Genomic DNA, 21047 nt, shown 5'->3' on the forward strand with positions numbered 1-21047 from the left:
TCGTCTCCTCGTGCCCTGAACCCGTCGCTGGGCATTGGGAAGTCTGGGGGTGCTTCGGAAAGTTCCGGCACTCAACTCTGCTGTCGGTGGGGCTGGGAGGGGACGCTCGGGCTGCCCTGTGCCCGCCAGGAGGGTGAAGTTTGCAGTGTGTGTTTGCAGGCTGTGACAGCGAGCACTGGGGGCCCCACTGCAGCAACCGCTGCCAGTGCCAGAACGACGCGCTCTGCAACCCCATCACGGGCGCCTGTGTCTGCGCCGACGGGTTCCGCGGCTGGCGCTGCGAGGAGCTCTGCGAGCCCGGCACCTACGGCAAGGCCTGCCAGCTCCAGTGCCAGTGCCACCACGGGGCCACCTGCGACCACCAGACCGGAGAGTGCCACTGCGCGCCCGGATACACCGGAGTCTTGTGAGTGCCACCGCGGGGGCGGTTCCGCGCCTGGATCGGGCGCCTTCGGTGCCGAGAGCGGTTGGCAAAGTGGGCACGGCGTGTTTGGCACTTGCCTTTGGAGAAATCAGGTGGTAGGATGGAGATTAAATAAAGGAAATCTCTCTTTTTTGCTGCTGGTTAGAGCTGTCTGCAGCACCTAAAGGGGCTCCGGGAGAGCTGGACAGGGTGTGTAGTGATATAACAAAGGCTTTAAAGTGCCAGAGGGCAGGTTTAAGGTGAGATATTGGGAAGAAATTCTTCCCTGTGAGGGTGGGGAGGCCCTGGCACAGGTTGCCCAGAGAAGGTTTGGTTGCCCCATCCCTGCAAGTGTCCAAGGCCAGGTTGGGTGGGGCTTGGAGCAACCTGGGCTAGTGAAAGGTGTCCCTGCCCAGGGCAGGCCATAAAACCAGATCATCTTTAAGGTCCCTTCCAACCCAAACCATTCCAGGACTATATATCATAATGAAATACAATACAGTGCTAAAATGAGCTTTAAAATCCTTTATATTTTCCAGCTTGCGCAACACCTCTACCTGTTCTTAATTTCAGAATGTGAATACAATCCAAATTACAGCTGAGTTTTTATAAGCAACTGGACTCTCTCCTCATTAGCAGTCCAGTGCAGTATCAAATGAGACTTAACCATCCCCAATTTATTTGACTTTCAATCTAAGTGAGAAAGCATTGCTGTTAACTATATCAGCTTACTATCTAGGGGGTAGATTTTAAGCATAGTGAGCAGGGATTTAGCTGTGTGACTCCTATTAACTTCAACGAGAATCGTGTAGCTAAATCCCCATCCACCACACGGAAAGTTTACCAGTAGGATTCACAAAATGTGCATATTAATTTCAGGACAGCAAGCAATAGTTCCTTGTTTAAAATTGCCCACAGTGTAACATCAGTTCTCATTAGAGATCTTTCAGCAGTTTCAGAAGTAATTATGTTTTTCAGAATTATTTAAGGGGAAAAGAGAATTCAGTCACTGAATTTGGTTGGAGATCTATTACAGGTGACTTAATACTTTTGCAGTCTATTATTATTTGTTGACTTGCAGGAAGGGGAAGATAAAAACTAAAGACAATGTTAACCCTCATAAATAAGTGATACACCTTTTGAATATTTTATTTAGCACCTGATTTCCTCATAGACTTGTGACCTTAGCTGTGGAAGCACTCACTGCTAAAGACTCTGCACACTGTTAGGAGTGCTCTCCTTGACACCAGTGTGTCAGTTCTCAGCAGGGCCAGCCCCTGATATGTGGTAGGAACATCCTCATCAGAGGACAGTCAATTAGGAGAAGAACACTCTGTAGTTTCAGAACCTTGATGCTGAAAGCTCCAATGTAGGAGACACTCTTTTTGCAGGGATTAGCTTTACATTGCCTCCCCACGAGTACTGAGAGAGACTCAATGAGCTTAAATAGCCTTTAAATGATGTTGAGTCCTTGCCAGTCCATTATACACTGCAAATGTTAACATTCAGTAGCGACTGGAGAAATTTCAAGCATTTTAATCCCCTCCTTTTATTCTATTTGCAGTTTCTTTTATTGCCACATCCCATAATTCACATTGAAGGCTTCATCTTGCAACTCATATTTTCCTGGGCTGGTTTAACGGTTATGAGTTGTCCCGTTGAGATGGGTGGAGTTTGGGATGTGCAGAAAGGTTACACACAGGCTTCAGCCTTCCAGGGCTGGATCCACGGCACATAAACAGAAATTAAAGGAATCTTGGCTAACTGGCAGTGCCAGCTGAGGCTCGCAGAGGTTTCACTGTTCACACGAGGGCTCCCCTGATGAGCTGTGGGGTGGGTTTTCCTCATTTGCTGTTTCCTGTGCTGATCTCTTTGTTTTCTGTCCTTCTCTCCCCCGAAGCTGTGAGGAGCTGTGTCCCCCCGGCAGCCACGGCGCCCAGTGCGAGCTGCGCTGCCCCTGCCAGAACGGGGGCGTCTGTCACCACATCACCGGGGAGTGCTCCTGTCCCGCGGGATGGACGGTGGGTACCGCTCACACCCAGCCTCCTGGAGGGCTTGGAGCATGATTAAAAAATCATTTCATTGCTCACTGTCTCAGCTGATGCTTCCCTGAGTGCCTGTCATGTGTATCTGCTGTTATTTGTCACCAGGCTCCAACGATTCCGAAACTGGGATCATCTTTGTGTGCACAGGCCACAATTCTGGGACCTGGCACATCCCTGGAAGTGTTCAAAAAACATGTAGATGTGGCATTTGGAGACATGGTTTAGTGGTGTCCTTGCCCTTGGAAGTAGGGAGAGAAGTTAATTTAGACTTTACAATGCTTCTCAGAAGCACTTTTGAAGGACTAGATCTCTGTGCTCGGGAGAGTGGTGTCCTTGGCCATTGGTTGGACTCAGTGACCTTAGAGGGTTTTTCCAGCCTAAATGATTCTGGGGTTCTCTGACTGGTATCTGCCATCATCAAGTTTAAAAATCAGCAGTAAACTAAGAGACAAAGGGATTGTCTCCAGGTTACAGTTCCTTGGAATATTCCCTGCAGCCTTGGACACTGCCCTCACACAGGACAGAAAGCTCAAAGCTCAGCTTGACATTGTCAAAGGCACAAACTGTCCTGTTCCCCTTCAGGAGAGAGGGAAAGGGAGAATCAGGGAGAATTCAGTGGCTCAGACTGTCAGCAGAGCAGGATTGAACCCAGGACAGAGGTCAGTTCAGTGTCCTGCCCTTCCTCAGGCATCATTCCCATTGATTGCCATAGATTTGCTTGTACCAGGGGTTGCTCTGGAGAGAGACAATCTCTAACCTTTAATCCTCTGTGTCAAGAAAGCAAGGCCAAACATTTTTAAAGTCCTCAACATTATCAATAATGCAATAATTAACTCTCCTGGGGTTTGCCAAGTCTCACAGGCCTTCGGACCATTTAGCTGTACTAAATTTCCTGGCATTTTTCCTGTATCTGACAATTAGTCCCTTGGCAAACCGGCTGGATTTTAATGCGTGCAAGTGCTCTGAATTTTTATTTTTACGTGGAGGGCCCTGCAGATCATCAGACAAATGTGTGTGTGGCTTCTGCTGGGGACCTTCTACCTGCTGGAACACGTGAGAGAGTTGCTGGAGTTCCTTTCCATCCCTCAAATGCTGCCTCCATTTGATCACAGCTGCTTTGAGTTCAGAAGAGCCAACCATGAGGAGCTGGTGGCTTGGGAGAGCGTGGGAGAAGAACATTGTTGCCCATAATTTTTGGTGGAAGCTGCATATGGAAAATCTCTTTCTAACTGGAGAGTTAGAGTTTCTCTACCTTGGCTTTGATATGAATATGACACCTTACCCTCACCTGGCCTTCAGTGGAGGCACAGAAAAGGTTCTTTCCTTGAGCTAAAGGAAGGAATTCACGTATTTTTGAGGGCCTATCAGTCCGTTCTGGCACTTCCCCCAGGAAGTGATCAGTAAAGTGAATAACATAAGTACAACTTTTTCCATCTCCTCTTCTGCATGCCAGGGTTTCTCAGAATCCAAGTTGGTTTGCTGTACCCTTCCTGAACTGTGTTTTATCAGGAGTTTCCTTTTTCAAAGTTAAACCATCAATAAATATATCAGAATAGAACAGGAATTTTTACATGTCTTTTAGGATGCAGCAGAGACTATAAAAAAGAGCCACAGCACTAGGGCTGCACAGCAGCTCTGGTTGTATCCTGGCCCACTCCTGCCCAGTTCTTACAGCCTGGAGTTTCTTCTTTGCATTTTTAGGAGCCCAGAGAGACTTTTCTGAAAACTATGTTGTTGGCTGCTCTGTCCCCAGAGGAACCCTGGAGTTAACAATTGATGTCTGAAACAAGCATAACTGAAAATTGAAGAGAGAGATCAAGTATTCTGCAGAAAGAAACTGAAATTATAAGTAAAAGCACTCAGCTTGTAAATGTTGAGATTTTAAGTATAAAGGGTCTCTCCAGGGTTTTAATGAAAAGCTGGTAATTCAGTACACAGAGAGGGATAAAATATGTTTTTTTTTCATGCTATATTTTTAACTCTTGGTGGTTGGAATGGTTTGGGAAGTGAGACATGAGGGGGCTGTGAACGAGCAGGCGAGATGTGATTGCTAGACAGCATTCATTTTACTTCACACTGAGGATTTCTCTGACACCAGGAATTTTACTTGCTGATTTTGAGGCTTGAGACTGCATGTATGTACTGAATATACCATCATTTTGAAAGGAGAGAATTCTCCCTGGATTTATGCAAGTGCAAATCCACTTGGACTTTATTGCTGCTGGATGAGCTGCAACTTTTATCCTTTCCTGGGCAGGCTTATTAACAGGAGCTCAGCTCCCTTGGGGGCCTGGTGGGACATGCAGGGGGAGGCAGGGAGTGGAATAGGAGGAAGTTTTGGGGTTTTGAGCTTCTTCCTTGGATGTACCACCTCCAAAGCCTGGTTCTTTCATGACTTGTGATTTCTTTCCTCCCACCCAGTGCAGAATCTCCCAGAAGAACAAGTTGTATGGATGATGTCCTGTGGGATTTTGCTGTCCCAAGGGTTTTTCACCAAGAGGATGGTGGCTGACAGCATATATTGTTGAGCCAGTCAACAAAATGTGGCTGCCAGCATCCCACAACTTTGGGCTTTTTCCACTTGTGTGCCTTTGTGGCTGTGGGAGCCAGTGGGAGGCTGCTTTAGGGTCTCATTAACAATTTACAGGTTTAATTCTATACATCTTTCTCATTTGCTGTATTAAATTCTCCAAGCACTCTCAGGAAGTGGGGAGAGAAGTTAATTTAGCATTTACAGTGCTTCTCTGAAGCACTTTCGAAGGACTAGATCCCTGTGCTCAGGAGAGCTGCAATCTTTGCTGGCATGACAGAACATTTGTCACTGGCAACACGCCCTGCTGGGTCCCAGACCATCGTGGTGCCATGTTAATAAAACACATTCTGCTGATCAGTTCTTTCTCATTGAATCTGGCCTTTATGAAACAGCTATAATTTGTGGTTTTATCTGGTTTTCTTTCTGTGGTGGTTTTCAAACATAGGGATATGTGAGAAAATGGAGCAGAAAAAAATCTTTTCTGTCCCACAAAATACAGCAAACGATGTCAAAAGCAGAAGCTGATGAAATCAGGGCCTTAAAAAAGGTGCTGATGGGGTGAACTTTGCTGATTAGATGTATAAGCAGCAGGAAACGCTGGGCTGACATTTGATCCTCCAGAGAGGGATGTTTTGAATTCCCTGAGTACGTATTAATGCAAAAACTACGCTGAAGATCCTCTTGGCTCTGGGGGGATGCATCCCAGAGTATTGCTTTCTCATCATTTGCTGATAGAAATCCTGTTCCTTTTGAGACATGAAGGGAGAAAGTATTTATTATCAAGATAAATGGACACTTAGGTTTTCTGATATATAGTGTTGTGTATTACTCAAGTCCAGAGACACCGGGTTTTAACGCTGTAATCTGAAAGTTCTTGAACTGAGGCCAGCCTGGCTGTTTTACAGCCAAGCAGCCACCTCTCACTGCTTGGGAAAGGCTCAAAGTGTCTGTTTTATGGTGACATTGAAGAGCAACCTCTCCGCTTTGGGGTTGTTGACACAGCTAAACTTCCCCAGCCCCGAGGAGTGAAAGCAGCCGTTATATTCCTGGTTTATATTTTGTATAAATTGTGTCTAATATGTGCTTTGTTCAAAACCCAGAGCCCTCAGGGTTTGCTTAGGGAAACAAGGCTTCTGAGAGATTAAACCAAATAATCCCAGGGCCAGACAAACACTGGTTCTGTCTCACGCTGGGCACTGTGGTGGCACTGGCAGCAGCACCACTCGCTGCAGATGCCAAACATTTTCCATTATAGGACCACAACTTCAGCTCCCAGCACTGCCAGCCTTGTTTTGGCTGGAGTTCCTCAGCTGGATCCCAGCCCTGGGCTTTATGTTTGCTCCCAGAAGAAAAAAAAACAACACTCATGCAACTTCTAAGAAAGTCTGGGGAAATCCTTGTAAGGCTTCGATACTTGGCAGGGGACATTATGGGATACCCAGAGGGGAAACCACCAGAGTTTGGCAGGTAAATTCTCCAAATACATGACCCCAGCCAGCAGTGAGCATTCCCTGCCTTGGGGCTGAGCAGCTGGAGCAAGGCTTGCCCAGGAATTGCTTTTCCTCGTGAGCAGGAGTACCAGGGTGCCCAACAGGGACAGTCTGTCCGTGCTTCACTCTCGGGGGTGGGGAAACAGGGAGGGAAAGGAGGAAACAACTCCCAGATGGGGATTTGGGTCCAGATGAAGGAGAGCACTAAAAGGGAGTCTGCAACAAGGATTTGGGGAGGACTGGAATAAAGAGGCAGGAGGGCAGAGGGCTGGGAGCATAAAATGGGGAAAGGAGGTCACCAGCAAGATGTGGAGTTGAGGCAGGGCAGGGACTGAGATGTGACTCCGGGGCTGGGGATAAGGAGCTGGGAGGATGGTGGATGAGGCATCCTGCTGATGTTCAGGGATTAGGCAGATATTCCACCGCAAAATCCCTTCTTCTGGCCAAAGGCTGCTGCACTGCTGATGTGATGCTTCTGTGTCATTCCTGGGGGCTTTCTGCAACTCTCCCAACCTCTTGTTCCCATCCTGCCCCCTCCGCGGCTTACACAGGGCACTGGCAGGTGCCATTCTGTGCTGAGTGTGGGGGCTGGATGGGAGCAGAGGGAATGGAGTAGGTGGGATCTGAAGGGTAGTACAGGACTCCCCCAGCAGGTGTATTTGGTCTTCTTTGTGGTTGGCTGAGGAGGGACTTTCTGAACAAGAGAGATGATCACAGACTATCAGAACTCGCACAACTTCATCCTCCCAGCGCAACCTTTCCAATAATCCCTTTCTTCCCAAATGTTCTCTACTCAGGGTGTGTCCAACAACATTTCAGCCTCTCCATTTCACAAAACCCCACCAGCACATACCAGAAGGTTTGTAGCCTTCTCTGTTTGCTTTTAACCTCTCCCAAACTTTCCTGGACCTTTACAAGGGGCAGTGAATCTTCAGCTGCAGTTTACAGTGAGATCCAGAGAAGAGAATTATCAGGGAGTGGACAGTGGTGAGAAAAATCCCTCCTGGAGTTAGACAGGCATTTACTCTGGTAGCAGAGTTTTCAGACTGTCTTTAGCACATCTTATACAGATAAAATATTGCTGCTACCCTCACTCCTAGGTTTAGCAAGAAGGACAATAAAAATCTCAGCTGCATATAGAAATTTATTGCATTATGAATGTTGACTGAAATATTGCTCTTTCTGCAACATTACCAGGGGCTGGTGTGTGCACAGCCATGTCCTCCTGGAACCTTTGGAATCAACTGCAGCCAGGACTGTCCGTGCCACAACGGAGGACACTGTGACCCCGTGACAGGAAAATGCATCTGCACAGCTGGCTATATAGGAGACAGGTAAAAACCAACCCCCCAAAAGCCTTTCATTTTAACCAGGGATTGTCAATATTTATATCCCTTCTAGGACAATCTTCCCTTCTGAAAAATGGTGTTATGTTTCTATTGCTCCAATTAGGTTCATCCTTCTGAAGCACTTCAAGCAATATAAATGTGGCAATGTTATTACTTTTTATTGGCAATGCTCTCCATTTACGGGGGTTTTTAATATAACTTTTAAAATTTAATGGATTAAATTTAATTTAGATATTTACAGTGATAAATTTAATAGAGAGCATTACATGTTTACAAGATATGTAAATGAACTATCTTTGTACAAATTAATATCCTCAAGAGTAAGCAACACAGCAAGTTTAATGTCTCCTTCAGCCCTCTGTGCTGCTGTAGCACTGATCCATCTCAGCCACCAGCAAAAGGTGATAAATCCTCAAAATTTATAAACGAGAGCCTTCACCCATGAATCGATCAGAGGAGATGATAATATTGTTTTACCAAGGTGTCATGGATTCAGCAAAATGACTACACAGCAAAGTCAATGAGGGATTGCAGCACGTGCTGGCTCAGCCCTCCAGCTAATCCTGCCTGCCAGAGGTTGGGAGGTGCAGTTACAGCAGCTGCCGGGGCAGCTCTCACTGGGGGCTGGGCTGAGGCACCTCGGTGGGCACAGCTCACCAGTGTGCTGTGCTACAGCCCTTCCTCCTGTGTATTCCCTGTTTTTATGAGCTTTAGGAAGCTCATCTCAATATAGTGACAATGCTACAATTATGCTTTCAGGCAGCAAAGCTCGTTGGAGTTCCTCCTTTGTTGCCTCGCTGTGTAACCAGCAGGTCTCTGTAGCACAAAAACATCCAACCCCTATCCCTGGGGGGTCAGGAGGCTGCTCCTTCCATCACACAGGGAACTTCCTTGTGTCCATGTTATGGACAGTGATAATTGGAGGAGGCTCAGGATTTTTATGGGGTTGGATGTGGTGGAAAAACTAATCACTTCTAAATAATTGAGTGAGAAGACATCGGTGTGACTCTGTTCCCCATCCTCCACCTGGAGACAGTGCTTCCAGCCAGGGGCTACCAGAGAATTACTGTTTTCTCTCCTTGTGGAGACTTTTCACTAAAGGAAGCAACTGCCCATCCTGGATCCTTATACTGATGACCACAATTTAATCCCAAGCTGTTCCCAGCACTGGCCGTGCTTGGGAAGACTGACAGAGCCTCTGGTTCCAGGTCTCCTCATTTGGTTGTTGCACATCCTGATGGATTCCTGGCTGTAGGTGAATGAACAGTGCTGGAGCTGCTGGGATCTCCCAGCTAGCAGCCTACATCCCCCTTGGGGGTGAGGGAAGGAGATGGGAAGGTGGTTTTATTGCTGATTGTCCTCCGAGAGGGGCTGGAGAAGGCGGCTCAGGGAGAGACTGGGCAGAGGAGGCACCTCAGGGCAGAGCTGGCAGGAGCTCACAAGGATTGTCCTTGAGCAAAGGGACTGTGGACTCATCAGATCTGGGCCTGGAGAAAAGTGGGAGACATTTGGACTCCAAAGAAAGATGTTTCTTGGGAAGACAGAAGCAGGGAGGGAAAAAAATAAGGCACAGCCAGTTGGGAGAGGTGGAAAAGAAGCAAGGGAAGGTCACATTGTGGACCTGTATCCAAGCAAAACCCTAAGGAATGGCTCACCTTCCTCATCCTGGAGCAGGGAAGTAAAAGACACCAAAGGGAGAGGTGGGAGAGCAGAAATGCAGGGGTGTGGAAGGATGAATGGGAACAGGATTAAAACAGGCAGGTAAGAAAGCTCTGCCAGCAGCAGGGCAAAAGTGCAGAAATTCCCACCCTTCAGACAGGTTATTGGAAGGTTAGAACAGGTTTATCTGTCAGCCTTTAATCCCCCTTCTATAAAGGGAGGGAGACTTCAGGCCCATTATATCCCAGTGGAGCTGTGCCCCTCTGGTTTGTCCTGAGTAGACTCACCTGCCCTCACCTGGCTGGGGGCTCTGCTGAGCAAATTTGATGAGGGCAGGAGTAAGGACATGGTCTTTAAAGAGTCTAAATTGCTTTCCTTGGCTTTGTGTTCACCCCATGTGGGCAATGGGACAGATCAGTCAGCTCCAGTTTAGCTTAAACTCTCGTTTTACTTTCTGGATCTCATGGGAGTTACAGCACGATTGCAAGGAGAGCAGGAGAATCTGCTGCACCACAAAACAGTGCTTTCTTTCATGTCTTACAAGGCACTGAAGAAATCTTCTTAATAATAACTGATATTGTGAATAACCTGCAATAAAAATATAAATACACTTTGCCTACTATCATCTTTAAATTATCAATAAGTACTGTATAATGCTACGGTTCATCGTGGTGTGCAGAAGATAATAACAGAGAGTTAGATAAATATCTGGGGAGATGAAATGGTCAGACAGGGCTGTGTGAGTGTAATTGCCACACTTTTGTTCCCTACCTGTTTTCCAAGAGTGGCACTGCACTAAATCTCCAGGAAATTGGCAGGCACTGTTAATAACTGCAGGATGCTTTGTGCTCACAGAAATGACTGGATCTGTCAAGGAAATGTATGTTTTACAAACTGGAAAGGAATAATAGCAGAGGCACAGTTAGAAGCTGAGGATGGAGTGTCTCACAATTCAGTGCCTGACAGGAAAAGTGAACATGCTGGTTTAGCTTTGTTTTCCATTTTGCCACTAAATCTCAAGGTTGAATCTTAACAGAATAAATATCACATTTTTTAGAACTATACGAGCAGATTTATTCTCCTGTTGTTGTGTTTGTAGCTGGATCTCTTATCTCCTGGTCGGTGTATTTTGGATGGCTTTTCATATTTGTCTGTCCTACATAAACACGATCACTGTTTCAAAACAAAGAAAGAGAAAAGCCTAACAAACTTTACAGCATTATTCCTTAACAAAAAAGAAATTATGGAAAAAAATCTAGGTCCATGTACTAAGTTCATCTGTTAAGCAGGCTGTCTTCTGTTTAATATTTTGTGAAATTGCTTCCATTAATTCTACAGGTGACAGCCATATTATCCTATCCCAACCCAAATAATTATAGTACATATTAAAGTTCAGTGGATATTATAATACGAATCTCCCCAGATAGGCAGAAAGCAATGTAAATTAAACAAGAAACATAACTAGGGCTTAGCAGCTCATTTTGTAATTTAATTGAACAATGTATCTGGTTGTTAATGGTGCTATGGACACATTAGATTGATATGTTGCAAAGGAAAGATGTTTAAGTAGAAAGCTAATTCCTGCTGTGATTATTCTCGTGTTCCAGAGGAGTCATTATTAGTATTCTTTGTATAAAATTCATTAGCGGGAGCTGCTTGATCTCCAAATAAATAAGTTGGTTAAATTGTTAGTAGAAAAAGGCTAATTATGTAAATGGATTAGGTCGTCAATATTTCATTTCCAGATGCTTTTCTCCCTGCTAGGTAATGCTTCATCTTCTATAAATATGGAGTGATACAGAGCACTATTGACTAAGTGTTCATCCCGTTGAGTGCAGAGCTCTCCTCACGAGCAGGGTCTGTGCAGCAGTGGGGAATGAGGAGCTCAGTCCCCTCCTCCTGCAGTTCCTTAGCTGGGAGTGTTCCAGCCCCACTGCTCCCCTCCTTTCTTTGCTTGTTCTGCTGCTGGGGATTCTCCAGGCTCTTTCCCTGTTTGTCACAAACTCCTCTCTCCCTGGGTCTCAAATGAACTCCTCACCTTGGATTTGTAACCAGCAGCTGTGGTGGTGGCTGCTGGAATTCAGTCCCTGGCTGGGCCTTTCGCTGTGTTCGTTTATTTTTAGTAAAACGTGATAATCTGAAGCTGCAAAAGTAATGCCCTTCTTATATACTGCCTGTGTTCATTGCAGTTTTGCCTGCCTTGCATCACACATTAATCTTTTATTACTGATCATTATATTAACTCTCACCTGCCAGCTGTGAAATGACCTGCAGAAAGACATTTAACAATTGCCTCCATCCACCGAGTTTACAGTATACACTTTAATCAATGCTCAGGCTTAAATTAATGCTGATAGGCAATTTCCAATGTCTGGCATCCATGTGATAAGGGAATTGGGCTTTTCTTGCCTTCTTTTGCTGATTTTATGAACTGAAAAGGCCTGTCTGTATTTCACGGTGGATCATGTAAACTCTAGTCCTGACTCATTGCAGAATTTCGAAACCACTGAATTATGTCAAGCACAGAATCAGTTGCTTTCTTTAGGACCTTGGCTGAGCTTTTCCAAATAGGAAATAGTATGAACTCTTAAATTGGTTGTGTAGGACAAGGAGACAGACTTTTTGGCAGATATGAGAATGTATCCAGTAGGGAAATACTTAAAACAGTGGATGGAAGGTGCAATTCAAAGCAATCTGTGTAGAGTGTTTGCAGGTTCCATTTTTGGGTGCATCAAATATTAAAAACAGCAATTTTGAAGAAGATTCTTCACTAAGGAGCATGAAAGTGATTTTTATTGGGATTTTATGCTGCTGAGCAGCCCTGGAATAGGAGAAGAAAAGTAAATTTAAGCTTTAGTTACTCAGAACACACACAAAAGACAAAGGAGTTTGTTTTCTCCTTGTTGGTATAAAGCTGATGCAATGACAGCCAAGGGGGCAAGTAAAACTGGACATTGCTGGAGAAACTTTGCTCAGTATTGCTTCGACCACATTCCCTTTGAACCCTCAGCATCACTAGGAGGATCATGTGCTTCCAAGGAAGGTGCACAGTCCTTCTGTGATAAAGAGAAAGCAAACAGGCGAGGGGTTCTTTTAATCATTTATTCCACATCAGTTTCTTATGGTTGGTGAATGGAATTGTCAAGGTGCAGGAGGGAAGAATGCACTTTGTGAACGAAGGTAATATTAAGTAATGCAAATGTTGCAGCTCTAATTGGGCAGAGATTAATGCAGTTTCAGGTAACAGCCCTTTCCATGCCCGGGATATCACATCACCCCGACGAGACCATCGCTTCACAGTGTATGACAACTAAAAAGCAGTGATTTTGTATTTAGTTCATTAACACAGACATTCCTGTGCAGAAGGCTGCAGCTCTGACTGGCTGCCCTGTCCCCTGTGTCCCTGCAGGTGCCAGGAGGAGTGTCCCATCGGGACATACGGCTTCCAGTGCTCACAAACCTGCGACTGCCAGAACGGGGCCAAGTGCTACCACGTCAACGGAGCCTGCATCTGTGACCCCGGCTTTAAAGGGATTTACTGCCAAGAAAGGATGTGTCCAGAAGGGTTTTATGGCCTCAAATGCAACAAGAGATGTCCTTGCAATATTACCAACACCCTCAGGTATGTACATCATGTAATATTGCAGTGCAGGGAGTGGTCAAATAAAAGCATTGGGAAGAATTCAATTAAGTGCACACACTGCCTTTTTCTCTGTAGTTTTAAGTACAAGCATAGACAGTTCCTCTGGATTGCAGAGCTTGGATTTAAATGACCTCAGGTTTGTAACCATAAGCCTCAGTCCAGCCATCTACTGAGCACAGATCTGTTAACTGCTCTGGTAACATCTGAAACAACCTGACACACAGCTTTATCCTGTAACTAAAGTCTTGGAGGCATAAGGACCACCAGGTGATGCCCATATGTGTGTATAATAACCCACTGAAGTTTTAAAAATAGAGATATGTTTACTCAAATCCATCATTTTGGCTTTTTTTTTATGCCATGGGTTTTCTTGTTAGATCTACAGACAGCAAGGGGACTTTCAAAATGAAACCTAATTTGCTTCAGTTTATGTCTCGTGGCAAATTACCCTGTTGCAAACACTTGAGGCAGATGTATAAATAGACTGAAATCAATATCCCTGAGTCAGTCTGTGGAACTGTAACACAGTCGACATTGTCAAAACAGACTCCTCATGTGAGCCTATTTCTGCTCCTCACTCACTGTGTGCGTGTGGGAAATATTCAGGAAAATAAATACCAGGGAACTGTACCTACAGTGGAATCAGCCTCGCTTAAAAGGTAGGGTTTTGATGTCTTATTCCCTTTTTTTGCCTTTTTTAGGATCTTATTCTTGAGGTTCTCATTTCTAAAAGCCAGAGCCACTTGAGCACCTTGAATTGACTTTCCCGTTGCAGCCTTGAATAAGTTTTCCAAACCTTGGAAAAACAAAAAAGAAAGAATTTTAGACTCTTCCCTATTATCCTCTTTGTTACCTTTTGTTACTCCCTGCCTTGTTTACTGACTGCTGGAATTGCTGTTTGGAGATTCCTCCCTCCCTCCCCTGCAGTAAAGGAGCCTGGACAGCCAAACCCCGCCGGCCTGCGCTGTCTGATGGACCTGAGTGCCACATTCCTCACCTGCTCCATGCTGAGCCCCTCGACTCCCACTCCATTCCCCCCCTTTTGTGCCCATTCCTGTTCAGCAGGCAGAGCCAATTTAGGGTTGTGTGTGCTTCAGAGGGAGGTGGGATAATTGATGCCCGAGCAAACATGCCCTTGGTACAGACATTCCTCAATTTCCAACCAGACAGGTGGGGACCTGACTGTCCTGCAGATGATGACAAACCTGCCTTGGATCTTGCTGCCTGCTGAAATATAAACACCCCCAATTATGGATGCAAGCAACAGCTCCTAATTTGTGTGCACACTCACACTCACACACACACAAACACTTCAGGCAAATCTGTCTGTGTGCTCGAGATAGACCCTGTTTGTCTCAGTCTTGGGAGTAAACAGGTGATTTTCTTTGTGAATTCAGCTGTGAGTGGTGAGGCTTTGTTTAACTGAAAGTCAGAGCTCACAATGGATTATTTAAAAACTTGTAATTGTGGTGATACAAGTCCCATAGAGCAAGAAAGCTGCAGCACTACTGGGTTTGACAACCAGGATCCAAAGCCTGTACAACAGGCTTCCATCGCTTCAGATTATGTTGTGTATCATGAAATCATTGCAAAAATAACATCCCTAAGGCATGAGCTGCACATTTTACACAAAAGGTTAGTGCTGTGTTGTGCTGAGGATGTGGGATGTCTCAGGAGTTACTGCAGAGGGAGCTGAGGTGTAAATCCCTGCGTGTCAAACACTGCAGCACCTGGCACTGTGCATGACTCCAGCCTGGGGTAAACACAACCTGAATTGCTCCTCAGGGTAAACTGTTCTTCAGATGTGCTGGAGGGTGGGAATATGCTCATGGACAGTAGCTGACACTGTGTCTTCACCCCTCCTGAGCCTGCAGGAACCTGCCTGTGAGCCCATATTCCCATAAAGGTGTAAACAGAGTGGAAGGACTGCAGGCCGTGGGCAAGGCTGAGCTTGGCTGATGTTTCTCAGCTTAGTGCTCAATTCAGTAAGAGTATTTTAGGTGGGTTTGAGGGTGCAAGAATTCATCCTGTGTTACTCAGAGGGGTACTCTGAGTGTTTGCCAGAGGGTCTTTCCTGAAAGAAGAGACTGGCACCATCCAGCTGTGAGGAAAGAGGAGGCCTCAGGTTTGAGAGAGAGCTCAGAAAGGTGAAGGATTGAATCCTCTCCCAGCTCTTTTCTGGGCATGTGGTCATTCCTACACACCCTGTTCCTGGTTGCTGCCTGATGGGTACATTTTATTCCTTCCCTTCCATCAGTGCTCCATCAGCCTCCCTTGCAGCATCCTCTGCTGAGATGGTATCTCTGGTTCCTTAATAAATGAGTCTAGTCTCTCCATTGATAAAATCTCCCTTTTTTCCTACATCTTATCACTGCTGTTATGGAACAAAGAGATATCAGCAAGCTGTAGATCTGCAAATGTTCTTTCATTCATCCATGGGATTTGGGCTTTCCACTTTTCAGTGAGCTCCAGGAGTGCTGTCAGTTGCTGAGCTGATGGAAAATGACCTTTTCCAAAGGCAATCCACGTTCTGAACAAATCTTTTTGCTCATTGTTTAACCAGTCCCATACAGGGCACTCCTCTTCCCACCCTCCTCCTCCCGTTCCTCCCTGAGTGTTTATCCTTACTGGAACTGGGGTCTTCCAAAGTGGTTCATTTACTGACAGCCATCTATTTTCCCCAGAAGCAGTTTGAGCTGTTGGCTGCTTGTTGTGGTCCTCAGGTGTGTAGGATAATTAAATAAATACTTGTAGAAGGTGAGGGAAGCTCCTGTCCCCGGTTTTGACTCATTTCATCTGGTTATTGGAGAGTTGACTGGAACAGAAAGTTCTGGGGGCTTTGAGGAGCAGGTTGAGGAGGAACATTAAGAAGTACACAATCAGCTTTTCCACTTTCATAGATCTATCTGTTTTAATGTCTGAAGAGATCAGTGTGATCATCCAGTCTAACCTCCAGCATGGTAAAGGTTGAAGAACATCATCCAATAATTTCTGCATCAGAGCACAGTGAAAGGCACTTTGTGCGGGACGTTTGAACAACCCCTCGACTGAGATTTAGAAAAGGAGATTTAGAACATGTTGGTGACTTGGACTGTCCTTCCACAGGAAAGGATACACCTGTAAAAAATCCTCCTCTTCAAAAAGCCCATGTTGAGACAGCCTACAGTTTTGGAAAGGAATAATCCTGGCTTGGTCTTTAAAGCAGGGACGAAAATGAACAGCTGGAATAGTCTTGGCCACCCAGCCGTCTTGAACACTGCTGTGGAGCCAGGGTGTGGAGCCATGTGCCTTTGGGAATGTCTTTCCAAGGTCACAGACACAAGAAGGGAAGGAAGGCACTGTGACAAAGTAGATCTTCAGAGGCTCTAATTCCTGCCTCAGCACTGACAGGTTTGGAAGGACCAAACCCCACGGAGTTTGTGTGAAGTTTTGCCTTGACCTGAGTGGATAATGTGCTGCATGAGACTGGCTTTGAAGACGTGCTGGACTGAAGGAGTGGCCCTGCAGCCTCATTGTGGCCACTTCTTTAAAGCAAGAGGCATTTTAGTAAGGAAAACTGAATGTAGTATGGACACCAAGAGACAGAAAATACTGTTAAATAAGGATTAGGGCTGTTGCTAATGAAGATGAGATGACTGGTGCTAATGTATAAACAGAAAGTCAGAAAATTCTCTGGGAAGAAGTTGTTTTGGCTGAAAGATGTGTGGAGAACAAATTCAGAGTTTGGAACAGACTGTGCTGTCTAAAGCATTTCTTTTTCCAATTTGCCTTAAGAAAGTTACGTGTTTTCCTCCAATTTCTTCAAAATTAGATGCTTAAAAAACTTAAAGGTCAAAAATGCCTTTGTGTTTTTCAGTTCAGGTAGTAAAATTCTTACAAATAAATCTTTTATTGCTGTAAATGTGGCTCAGAAGGGATCATACAGAGGCTTCCAAAGTGCAGGAGGAGCCCTGGAACGCTTTTCTTCTCAGCCAGTGGACAGCTCCATTCCCACCTCAGCTTGGCCTGGAGCCCCAGGAACACTTGGCTGCCTGTGTTCACCCTGGGTTTTCTCTACACTCTTCCTTCCTGTGCTGCAGGAGACTTGAAGAAATGCAAGTTGTTAAGATTCAATGCAAACTACTATTGTACAGCACTGCCAAAGTTCTGGAAGTGTGGAAGGTTCCCTTCCTGCTCCCAGCAAGGGTTGGAAGGCAGGTGTTAGTGGGTTTGCCTTTGGGATCCTTCTGGAACCCTCCCATTCTCTCCCCCACCCATTCAGTGATCCTCCTCTAGAGGAATCCTTTGTGTTCATTGATTTCAGTTTATTGGGGGCACAAGAAATGCCCCCCATACACTGTGACCTGTACTGGCAAAACGTCCCAGGGACTCCTGGCTTTGACAGGTGCCTTCAGAGCAGGAAGGGAGGAATTCTGGAAATATTTATACAAATTTCTAGCTGTACTTCCTATTCAAGCTTTATTCTGCCTCAAGCTTTCCAACCTCAGTCCAAAGAGCATTTAGATCACTGGGCAGTCTGGATGCACGGATGGTTGGATGGATGATAGATGAATTTCTGAACTATGTTATGTGTCTGGGTACATATTTTGACCAGAATGAAGTTGTACAGAATGCCAACAGAAGAGAAACATTCCTAACACACGCATACATCCAGACTTACACTGTATCATAAGCTGCAATATATTTACTATGTAACTCTACTCACTTTAATTACTGGAATAGTTCATACCTCCCAGATTAAAAAAAAAAGAACTGATATAAAAACTGTTTAGTGATATCAGCTGCAGATCTTAAAAGGGTTTCCAAAGGAAGAAAGGCATCACTTTAGAAATGAGAAAGATGAAGCAGAAAGAGTGAGTTACATGGCCAAGATTCCCTGGCAGGACTGGGGAGGGAACAGCTGCTTTCTGCAGTTTGGAAAAGCATCTCAGTCTCAGCCCTGCTCAAGTTAACGCTGCATCAGGCACCTCAATTGCCAAACAAGTGCTTTTGACTCAGGAGAGAAACAAAACCCTGATCTGCTCAGGCTGGTGACAGAATTGTCCTTGCTGCAACGGGAACATGGTATGGATGGAGGGACCCAAACATCAGCTCAGGATTTTCCTGGCTCACAGTCCCATGAAAGAGTGGACAGGGCTTTAGTGGGGCTGAATGTGGTCTCAACCTTCTACTAGCCCTTGGTTTGGAGTCAAAGCCCCCCCATCTCCTGCAGATTCTTCTGCAAAGCCTGTTTGCTTTTTGATTCTTATTTTAGTACCTGTCAGGAGGATTTTTAGTCCTGGGTACAGAGCTTGCATCCCATGCAAAAGAGCTGTCCATGTTGATGAAGGAGCCAACCTTGGAGTAAAAGCTCTTCCCGAGTGTAGTATTTTCAATTGAATTGTCATAGACTGATTCCAGCTGCCCTGATCATACATTACCTTTGAAAGATTTAATTTAGCCAACAGATGCAGTTCTCATGGAAGCATATGATACATGCAGTAGTAGTGGAAACAGAGAAACACAAAATCCACGTTAAAACACTCCTTTAATGTTGAGCTTTCTGCTCCTATTAGGTAATGATTAATGGACACAGAGGGGGAAAAAATGGGCTTTTATTATTTTCATCTGAATGTTAAGAGGTGCTTTGTGAACAACCATAATTTCAGGGACCGCTTTGTCAGAAGAATTTCATGGATAGTAGTTTGTTAAGCTGATTAATTGTTTTAATTAGTCAGTAAAACGCTATTTATGATAAAACATGTGACACTTACAGAATTTGATCCTTCTTAGTCACAACAGTATATGACTAACCTCTCCTACCAGTAATTGCCTGAAACATACTTGGAAATTACATTTTATGAGGTTACCTTGAAAATTAACATATACAATATTAATTTTATAGGTGTAAAGAAACCCATTCAGTCATGTCTACAACCTTAAACTGTGGCAATAAATAATTATAAAGGAAAATGAATCGTTTCTGTGAGGCAAAAAACCTAGGAGACAGGTCCACAGAGAGGTGCCACCTTGCAGAAGTCCATCCTTCTTGTTCTGAGAATGATAAAGAAAATGGGATTTGTACAAATATTGTTTCTCATCTCCCTCACTGAGGGCTGGGCAGAGCCATTATGGTACCACAGCCTCAGCTTGGCTCTCCTGATGTGGGAAAGAAGTGCCCTAAGGAAACCTGGTAGAAGGAAAAATGCTGAATAAAGATAAACTGTTTCATGGTGGGAGGAGCAAAGAGTGAGTCTTCCACCCACAGATCCAGAAGGACCAGACATTGTCCGGTCTTTTGGGCTCAATTCTCCTTTCTCCTCTTCTCTCCACGTGGTGTGGAATTGGCTGCATGGAAATGAAAGCCAGAGGATTAATGTTGCTCATTATTCAGCATAAAGAACTTGACTCATTTCCCTGCTCGTCCTCAGTTCAGTGCCAGGGCTCCTGGTGGCTCCTGCCCCAGATAAATCCCAAGGCTTCAGGTGGTGATCAGTTCTGGGCACTGTGATTGAATATTCCCTGCAAAACTCCTCTTCTGAGGAGGTTTTTCCCTTCCAAAGCATTTTCCTTTCTACCCGTGCCTGCCGAAAAGTTCTGCTGAGCTGGCACTCCTGAAACACAACTGACAGTGGAATGGGATGGGATGGAATAGAATGGAATGGAATAGGATCATTTAGGTTGGAAAAGACCTTGAAGATCATCAAGTCCAACCATCAACTCAGCACCACCACCATGTTCACCACTAAGCTGTGTCCTCAGGTGCCACATCCACGTGTTTTTTGGACACCTCCAAGGCATGGTGGTGACTCCACCACCTCCCTGGTGGAGTCAGAATAGAATATTCAGAACAGAATAGAGTATTGTGCCCCAGAACTCAGGTTTATCTTCACAACTCTCTTGACTGCATTCCTCCATCCACTGGAGTTTCTCCTAACCCTGAACATCCCTAGTGGCTGTGTTGCAGCCAGATAGTCCACCACATACATATCCTACAGCCCATGGATTGATTGTGGCGTAGTTGATGGCAGTCGTCCAAGTCACATTGATTTGAGAGTAGAAGAGCATGAACTCCAAGGTGTAAAATGACCAGTGCTGTGGCAGTTCCCAGGTGTTTGGAGGTGCTGTGCCAGGCTGGTGCTCAGCACCATGTTCCCTGTTCCCTTCCTACATTACACGGCTGCTGATGTTCACCATCCTAAACAGCTTTAGGTTTGCCCTGTTCTTAGATGTGCTGGGCTGTATTTTCCCCTCCTGTCCACACCTCACCATTGTCTGTCTGTCTCTTCTGTAGCTGCCACCCCCTGTCTGGAGAGTGTAGCTGCAAGGCTGGCTGGGCTGGGCTCTACTGCAACGAGACGTGTCCCCCGGGCTCGTACGGCGAGGGCTGTGCCCTGGCCTGCCCCTGCCACAACGGGGCCGACTGTGACAGCGTCACCGGGGCCTGCTCCTGTGCCCCCGGCTACACGGTGAGTGCAGAGGGGAATGCTGGGGGGGTCAGAACTCTCTGCACACAGTTAAAGAGGATTTTAACCTGATTTCAAATGATACTTGCCCAGAAGTGGCCGATGCATGTATTTGTCCCCCGTTCTGTGATAATCCCACATCATTCTCCTTTGAGCAGTGTCAACTCACTGCTTCTGGTCCTGTGCTTAACACCACTGCTCTAAGTGTATCACTAAAATAAAGACGTGGTTTCCCATCCTATATTCTAAGTCAAGACGTAACAAAAAGGATGTCAGGTTATTGTCTGCCTGGAAGAGCAGAGAAAGAATTCTCCTGGCCTTTCAGCAGGTTCCTTGTCAGTCACAGTGTGATTTTAATAGATGGAGATATTTTAAAGTGTTGCAAATAATAGAGCAATTTATGTCTTTTCTGAGCCCGTGTGGCAGGTGTCTTTTACCTGAGCATCAGAAAGAGCTTCAGACACCCTGAGGTAAACAAGC

At 45.4% G+C, this 21047-nt stretch overlaps 1 protein-coding gene across 17 annotated transcripts in view; it reads left to right on the forward strand.

The window, feature by feature from the left end:
• The window catches only part of MEGF11 (multiple EGF like domains 11), a 272662-nt gene that overhangs the window by 176344 nt on the left and 75271 nt on the right, over nt 1-21047 (forward strand). For all 17 annotated transcript variants that reach the window (XR_005566394.1, XR_005566395.1, XR_005566396.1 and 14 more), the window contains 5 exons: nt 160-406; nt 2304-2424; nt 7669-7805; nt 12889-13101; nt 20396-20570. Coding sequence is in view for 14 of the 17 variants with exons in the window: in XM_039389132.1 (XP_039245066.1) it covers nt 160-406; nt 2304-2424; nt 7669-7805; nt 12889-13101; nt 20396-20570 (893 nt within the window). In the remaining 3 variants the exon portion in view is untranslated. The remainder of the gene's footprint in view (nt 1-159; nt 407-2303; nt 2425-7668; nt 7806-12888; nt 13102-20395; nt 20571-21047) is intronic.

Source organism: Pipra filicauda, unplaced genomic scaffold (assembly GCF_003945595.2).
Source record: "Pipra filicauda isolate LSUMZ 115617 unplaced genomic scaffold, ASM394559v2 scaffold70_size2993248_pilon, whole genome shotgun sequence".
NCBI lineage: Eukaryota > Metazoa > Chordata > Aves > Passeriformes > Pipridae > Pipra > Pipra filicauda.